General features: G+C 44.5%; 1 protein-coding gene across 1 annotated transcript; it reads left to right on the top strand.

The window, feature by feature from the left end:
• Window positions 1–1579: 1579 nt before the first annotated feature.
• On the top strand, window positions 1580–8117 carry fhl5 (four and a half LIM domains 5). Its single transcript, XM_056267146.1, has 6 exons — window positions 1580–1667; window positions 1882–2052; window positions 2259–2433; window positions 2532–2701; window positions 7360–7546; window positions 7659–8117. Exons 2-6 carry the CDS (start codon window positions 1894–1896, stop codon window positions 7808–7810), a joined length of 843 nt encoding a protein of 280 aa, XP_056123121.1. The 5' UTR covers window positions 1580–1667; window positions 1882–1893; the 3' UTR covers window positions 7811–8117.
• Window positions 8118–8378: the final 261 nt, after the last annotated feature.

Here is an 8378-nt window from a genome sequence, read left to right as displayed (position 1 = left end):
GACGCGCCTTGCCGGAGGGGGGCGTTATGTCACCACTAGGCTCTTTTTGACTTTCACTTTGTTTTGATTGGTCACGTGTGTTCCCCTGTCTGTGTTTCCCGCCACAATCTATTACATTGGACAGTGATTACCTCCCTCACAGCTGCCTGTCATTTGCGCTCATCTCTGTGTATTTAGTTCCTGCCTGTCTTCAGTTCAGTGTCCGGTATTGTTTGTGTTCGACACGCTGTCTCACCTGTTCCTGTGTATCCTGCGTATCTACATTAAAGAAAGTGTTTACTACGTTCTTCGTCTGTCTTCTCTGAACCAACCCGTGACACATTGGGGGTGGAAATGAATAGGCGCTGGTAACCCAATGTACTGGACAATGGTGACACCAGAATAAAAATATTCATTCTGAAGCTGACAATGCAGAATTATTTTAGACAAATATGCTTGTACTCTGTCACTGACTAGATATGTCACTGACACTAAAACTCTGTAAACTTGAATTTTTTTCTCACACAGTAATTTTTTATTTTATTTGAACTCTACACAATACAGATTGTCACTATGCACGACACATATTGTTGCATTTTTGCAATATATTGCGACATGATATATTGGGACATTTATGATTCTTACATGCTTTGTTCATCACGATAATTTTCATAAATAACTGCAACTTTTATGAATTTTGAAACTTAAATACAATCGCTTAGGCGAACTATACAAACAAACTACACCATAGTTCCATGACTTCAACTTTATTTATAAAAAAAGTATTCAAGAATTTGTTAGAATAGTAGGCAAAAGTGTTTTTGTAAACACTATAATGATGTTTAATGTCCCAGATGACCTCTGTAGTCCCATTTAGCCACTTGTTAGCAACCGCTTTTGCAAAAGCTTAAAAAAATTACTAGAGGGCATGTATTTTATGTAGAATAAAATGTGAAAATATCGTGTGCTTGTGAGCATTATCGTGTGCCACAGACCATTTAACCAAAAACCTATTTAAAAAACTCTAGAATGACGGAACATATCATGTATACCCTATGAACCAACTCTAGATGAAATTTTAAGGCATTTAACAGAAACAGAAACCCCCTGTGTGAAACCTGTTAAGTTGTGGAAATTGCTTCATATATCTTGTAAACAGAGGTCCAATCAACCCAAAGCAATTTTAGTGGCAATCACTGCAACATTTACTTTCAACTCTCTCTAAGCCTTCAGCAGTTGCTTGAGGGCTCAGATGTGGATACAGTAAGATATCAGGTATCTGAGGTCAGAGCAATCACTAATTTCACTGATATGTGAGACACAAAGTATTGTAACTGTGTTAAAGATTCATTCGACAAATTCATTTGGCTAAAATTATGATTTCTGTAAGTCTTACAGGATATGTAAAGAGAAGTACTTGTCCAAAGGTCTCAGAGTCCAATCACTGATTTAAGAGTACACAAAGGGAATAACATTTCAGTGGCACCATTCACTTATCATCTTGACCATAAGGCATGTGTTGTGATTGGACTCCCATAAAAGGTGCAGAGATAAGCAACTGGACCAATCTCCCCAGGGATTTCAGCTAATAAGAGCACTCGTATTTATAGAGGGTCATTTTAATGCATCCACTCAATCACTGGCCGTCTCTCCCTGCAGCCCCTCAGAAGCTCATTGAGTAACTGAAGGTTTGTTTTACTCACTATTACAAATGGCAGTCTGCTCTTCTGATATCTTCAAGGTGGTTTAAGATGCTACAGAAGGAACCTAGTTTGCAGAGGCCATCATTTTACCGTGTTGCGTCTATTTTAAGTGGCGTTCGTATTTTGTGGATGACACCTCTCTGATTGCTTTAGCCTGGTATGTTGTAACATTTTTATGGTTCTGTTTACTGCTTTTAAGACATAAACAACGATGTCTACGGAACGATTTGACTGCCATTACTGCAAGGACACTTTGCTCGGAAAGAAATACATCCTTAAGGAGGACACACAATATTGCACGAAATGCTATGAGAATCTGTTTGCTAACTGCTGTGAGGTGTGTTCTTTGCCGATTGGGTGCAACTGTAAGGTAGGCATTGGAAAACAATTCCCGCCATCACGATTCACACATTTACAGTACATTTGAAAATGAAACTAATTGCATTAAACCAATTTTTTTAATGCAACTGAACCAAAAGTTTGTGAGAGCAATTAATAAAGACTTAAAATGAGTGACAGAAAGTCAGAACAGATTTGCAAGCTTCTAACCAGACTTTCTCTGCATGCATAATGAAGGACCTTTCCTACAAGGACCGGCACTGGCATGAAAACTGCTTCAAGTGCGCCAAATGCAGTCGATCATTGGTGGAAAAACCATTTGCTGCTAAAGATGACCTTATGCTTTGCACCGAGTGCTATTCTCATGAGTATTCTTCCAAGTGCAGCACCTGCAAGAAGACTATCATGCCAGGTAAAACGCTTTGTATCTTTATCTGTTTTGAAAAATAGAATTCTAACTATATGTTATGGATCTCAGTGTAAAAATCTGGCCTTCTGCTCATGTGTTAGGATCACGAAAAATGGAGTACAAAGGGAACAGCTGGCATGAGACATGCTTTCTGTGTCAACGCTGTCAGCAGCCAATAGGAACCAAGTCCTTCATCCCTAAAGATAACAATTACTTCTGTGTCCCTTGTTTTGAGAAGCAATTCGCCTACCAGTGCTGTGCTTGTAAAAAAGTAAGTCACATATGCTTGCAAGGAATCAGACATTTGAAAAACAATATTACAGTTCTTTAAAGTTATAGTTTAGCCAAAAATGACTCGCCTACCCTCATGTTGTTCCAAACCAGTATGGCTGTATTTCTAATGTGAAATACAAAAGGAAAAGAAAAATGTTTTGGAAAAGAAAAATGCACTAGTAATTTTTTCATGCAACTGGGGCTTTTGAGATTCAAAAAGCATGCAAAAGCACCACAAACATAGCCAGATTCTCACACAAAGCTCTCATTTCGCACCAAAAAATATGGCATTTAGTGCATGAATTGTATGGACTGTACTTCCATAATATTTTATAGTGCTTTTGCATTTTTCTTCAACCATGAAAGCTTTGTCCCCATTTATTGCAATTGCATTGAAATGAGCAAGCAGTACATAGGTTCAACATGAGTAAAAAATTGCTGATTGCAAATTTTGGGATATCGCATTTACAAAAAAGGCTAAATGGAAATGCATGCATTAAAAAAATGACATTCAATACACTCAATTGAGGCAGATCTTTTTTTTATCCGATAAGAAGACATGTGCTGGGGTATATTTTACCTCCCAGAACTGTCTCACACACTGTAAAAAGTGATCAGATGACTTAACTTAAAAAAAAGTGAGGAAACCTTTTGCCTTAAAATTAAGTAAATAAGCTTCATTAAGTTATGGTCATTTTTTAACTTAATTTTTTCAATACGCATTAAGTTTATTTACTTAATATTTTTAAGGCACTGGGTTTCCTCACTTTTTTAATTTAAGTCAACTGATCGCTTTTTTTTTTATAGTGCATGATTGCATTTCCAAACAGGCATCCACCTTCAAAAGTAAAATAACATGACAGCATTTATTGAGCCACAGTTGCTTCCCCATGTGCAGTAACTTACATTTTTATTACAGATATTTTGCGCCAATTTCCCAGGAAGAGACAGTATTGTTCTCCTGAACACAAATGGTGCTTTTATTCGCAAATGTTTTGTCACATTCCAATTTTGCACATAAGTTAAATTCACAAATTTAGATGGAAACATAGTTAATGACAGAATGTTTTTGAAACTCTCATGTTATTACATTTCATTTTCATTATTACAGTTGTTTAGTTTCATTGTGTGTTGGCTCAGTTTTCCCTCCCAGTTCCCCGTCATTGTAGGTTGACCCCAACCCTAACCCTCAGTCGCTATTCCCTACGTTAGTACACTAATACAGTTCACTTGAAGGAGTGAATAAAAACGAGCGAGCGAATTCGGACAGCCATTGAGTGTACATCGGTTGTATACTCGTTATTGCGGTGCATTGTGGGATAGAATGAGTGCACTCAACGTCCACTATGGTTTTGGACACCACTACAAATAGCTGTCCCCTGAAATAATGCCCTATTTGATGATATAGGGGGCAATTTCGGGTTCAGCTCTATTGTGTACTAGTTTGTTCCCTTAGTTACTGATTATCACCATGTGTCTAACTGAGTTCTCCTGTTACCTCCCGAGTATTTATATCCCTGGTTCAGTTCCGTTCTCTGTCGGTTCTCGTCTGTGTAGAAAGGGGTTTGTTCCTGTGATCTCCTGAGATTTTGGAGGTTTAATAATGTCACGAATCACACACAGAAGAGAGAGATCCAATAGCAGTTATTTATTAAAGGGTAATCCGTACTCACAACAGTCCAGGCAAATGGTCAAAATCCGATAAGTCAATCCAAGAACATAAAACATGAACAAGAACAGGCAGCATTCAGGAACAGAAGTGTGCGGACATTAAACAAGGACTCCGTAACAAACACTAACACAGACAGGGAATATATACACACAGAACTAACAAGGTGATGGGAAACAGCTGAGTGCAATAATCAGATAAGTGACAGAACAGAATGCTGGGAATTGTAGTCTAATGTGAATGACACCGTGAGAACGAGGACCTCTAGTGATAACCCAGGGAAACACAACCAGACACTGTGACAGAACCTCCCCTCTACGGAGCGGCTACCAGACGCTCCATGACAGTACACAAGACAACACAAGAGTCCAAGAGGAAGGTGGAATGTGGGAAATCCAAGGGAGGGATGGGAGGGCCAGGACCAGGAAGGGGAACAAGAACAGGGGGTGATGGCTCAGCCGACGACCAGGGCGAGACAGACAGTCTATCAGGCGGCCAGGGCGGAGACAACCCCTCGGGCAGCCAGGGCGGAGCAGGCTGTGCATACGACCAGGGTGAAGACGACAGTCCATCGGGCGGCCACGGTGTTGAAGACCCCTCGGGCGGCCACGGCGGTGAAGACCCCTCGGGCGGCCACGGCGGTGAAGACCCCTCGGGCGGCCACGGCGGTGAAGACCCCTCGGGCGGCCACGGCGGTGAAGACCAGGGCGAAGACGACCACTCGGGCGACCACGGCACAGGAACAGAACCCGGCTCAGGAACAGCAACAGACCCCTCGGGCGGCCAGGGCGGTGAAGACCCCTCGGGCGGCCAGGGCGGTGACGACCAGGGCGAAGACGACCACGGCACAGGAACAGAACCCGACTCAGGAACAGCAACAGACCCCTCGGGCGGCCACGGCTCAGGAACAGAGACCGGCTCAGGAACAGACACCAGAACAGTAACAGCCACAAGGACAGACACAAACACAGAAACAAACATTGGCTCAGGAACAGCAGACACTGGCTCCGGCTTGGGAACAGCAGACACTGGCTCCGGCTCGGGAACAGCAGACACTGGCTCCGGCTCGGGAACAGCAGACACTGGCACTGGCTCCGGCTCGGGAACAGACACTGGCACTGGCTCCGGCTCGGGAACAGACACTGGCACTGGCTCCGGCTCGGGAACAGACACTGGCACTGGCTCCGGCTCGGGAACAGACACTGGCACTGGCTCCGGCTCGGGAACAGACACTGGCACTGGCTCCGGCTCGGGAACAGACACTGGCACTGGCTCCGGCTCGGGAACAGACACTGGCACTGGCTCCGGCTCGGGAACAGACACTGGCACTGGCTCCGGCTCGGGAACAGACACTGGCACTGGCTCCGGCTCGGGAACAGACACTGGCACTGGCTCCGGCTCGGGAACAGACACTGGCACTGGCTCCGGCTCCGGAACAGACACTGGCACTGGCACTGGCTCCGGAACAGACACTGGCACTGGCTCCGGAACAGACACTGGCACTGGCTCCGGAACAGACACTGGCACTGGCTCCGGAACAGACACTGGCTCCGGCTCAGGAACAGACACCGGAACTGGCTCAGGAACAAACACCGGCTCCGGCTCAGGGACAACTACGGGCACGACAGGTCCAAAAGGCATCTCCAGGATTCTGGCCAGACGCTCGAAGTAGTCCGACAACGTCCCCGAGAATGGGTCTCAGGAGCACTGGCTCCGGCTCGGGAACAGACGCTGGCTCAGGCTCAGGAACAGACTCCGGCCCTGGCCTACGGAGTGGAGATGGCAGGGTGAGCAGCCCAGGCGGAACCGGCAGGGCAAGTCGCTCGGGCGGGGCCCGGAGGGCAAGCAGTTCAGGCGGGTCTGGCAAGGCGAGCAGCTTGGGTGGAACTGGCAGAGCGGGTTGCTCGGGGACGGTCTCCGGGACGTGAACAGTCTCTGGATCGGCCGACGTGACGTAAACACTCTCTGGATCGGCAGACGTGTGTTTCCTCCGCCTCCTCCTACGTTGGCAAGACGGTGGCATCGATCCCACCACCTCGGGGGAAGCTTCAATCTCCGGCAATGGTCTTGCGGTCATCTTGTCCTGAGACACAGATGTGACTGGTGTATCCCACTGACTCCGATGATGAAGGTAACTGGTGAATCCCAAAAGTCTAAGATCTCCAGCCCCTTCATCTCCCACCCAGGCAATGGGTCATTAAGACAGGTATTAAACAAATTCTTCAATGTACCCTCATTATAGCCCATACCTCTCGAGAGAGTCCAAAAGGCCTGCGCCAGACAACCCACTGGCCGGCCCTGCTGGCGTAGCTCTCTCAACATTTGAACTCGTCCCCTCCTCTCCTTCTCCGTCTTAGGGGGAAGGATACGAACCTCCATAACGCTGGATCTCTATTTGTGACGGAGTCCTTCTGTCACGAATCACACACACAGAAGAGAGAGATCCAATAGCAGTTATTTATTAAAGGGTAATCCGTACTCACAACAGTCCAGGCAAATGGTCAAAATCCGATAAGTCAATCCAAGAACATAAAACATGAACAAGAACAGGCAGCATTCAGGAACAGAAGTGTTCATTAAACAAGGACTCCGTAACAAACACTAACACAGACAGGGAATATATACACACAGAACTAACAAGGTGATGGGAAACAGCTGAGTGCAATAATCAGATAAGTGACAGAACAGAATGCTGGGAATTGTAGTAATGTGAATGACACCGTGAGAACGAGGACCTCTAGTGATAACCCAGGGAAACACAACCAGACACTGTGACAAATAAAGCCTGTTATTTGAATCGTCTTCGTGAGTGCTACCCATCAACTCATTTTACTCTATTTTACGCTTTAAGGAATTGGTGGTTAAAGTTGTGTTTTCTCATGAGATCGGGTTAGAATTTTAATTTTTGAGTGAACTATTCCTTTAAATGTGTAATATTGTCCAACACTTATTGTACTGTACTGAAATCCACACTTTCAATTCTGTAGTCCATTACAACTGGGGGTGTCACTTATCTCGATAAGCCCTGGCACCGCGAGTGTTTCACTTGCATTGGATGCAAGAGACAACTGGCAGGTCAGCGCTTTACCTCGAGAGAAAACTACCCATACTGCCTGGATTGCTTCAGCAATCTGTATGCCAAGAAGTGCGTGGGCTGCACTAAGCCAATTACTAGTATGTTTTCATTCTTTACATCTGGCGGCTATTTTTATACGCCTCTAAATTAAAATTAAAAATTTCATCAGCATCGTACTTGACTGTAAAACAACTATGTGTGTGTGTCCAGGCTTGGCAGGTGCTAAGTACATCTCGTTCGAAGAGCGGCAGTGGCACAGTGAGTGTTTCACGTGTATGCAGTGCTCTGTGTCTCTGGTGGGCCGTGGATTCCTCACCCAGCGGGATGACATCCTGTGCACCGACTGTGGAAGGGAGAAGTGATGAGCTCCAGGGTCAGACAACCACAACAGCAGCACAGTCGTCCAACTGTTGCAGGAAAGTTATTGAGGGCAAAATAGATTTAGATCTGGATTTCTGCTCACATAAATGGAATGATGAATAAACATGAACAATGAATAGATTAATTATCTGTGTCGCCTGCTGATTAGGATGCTTAATGTTTTGTTTAATAAGATTACGAAAATTGTCCTTATAAAGCATGGAATAATATTGAAAATGTTTGAAAAGTTCAAAAGTTCAAGCACACACAAAGTGCGCTTTTAGTCAATAAACTTATGTTTTCTTCTTGTCACTGCCTGTTTTTTAAAGTCTAAAGACACATAAACATGCACTTCCTCATACTACAACTACAATGCATACATTAATGGCCACTATGAATGAGGTGAAAGGTGGGAATGATTCTCAGCGTCCACTTATCTATATAGTGGGCATCTAAGCTTATAGCTAAACTTATACATCTCTGGGAACAATATCAGCCATTGATATTTTTGGTTTGAAAGACATGCATAAAACGGCTATTTTGTTGTGGCATATAGCATAAACGCTAAAG

Source organism: Rhinichthys klamathensis, unplaced genomic scaffold (assembly GCF_029890125.1).
Source record: "Rhinichthys klamathensis goyatoka isolate OS25496 unplaced genomic scaffold, OSU_Roscu_1.1 h1tg000256l_1, whole genome shotgun sequence".
Classification (NCBI taxonomy): Eukaryota; Metazoa; Chordata; class Actinopteri; order Cypriniformes; family Leuciscidae; genus Rhinichthys; species Rhinichthys klamathensis.
Note: the sequence above shows the minus strand (reverse complement) of the source record. Positions and strands in the feature narration are given on the sequence as shown.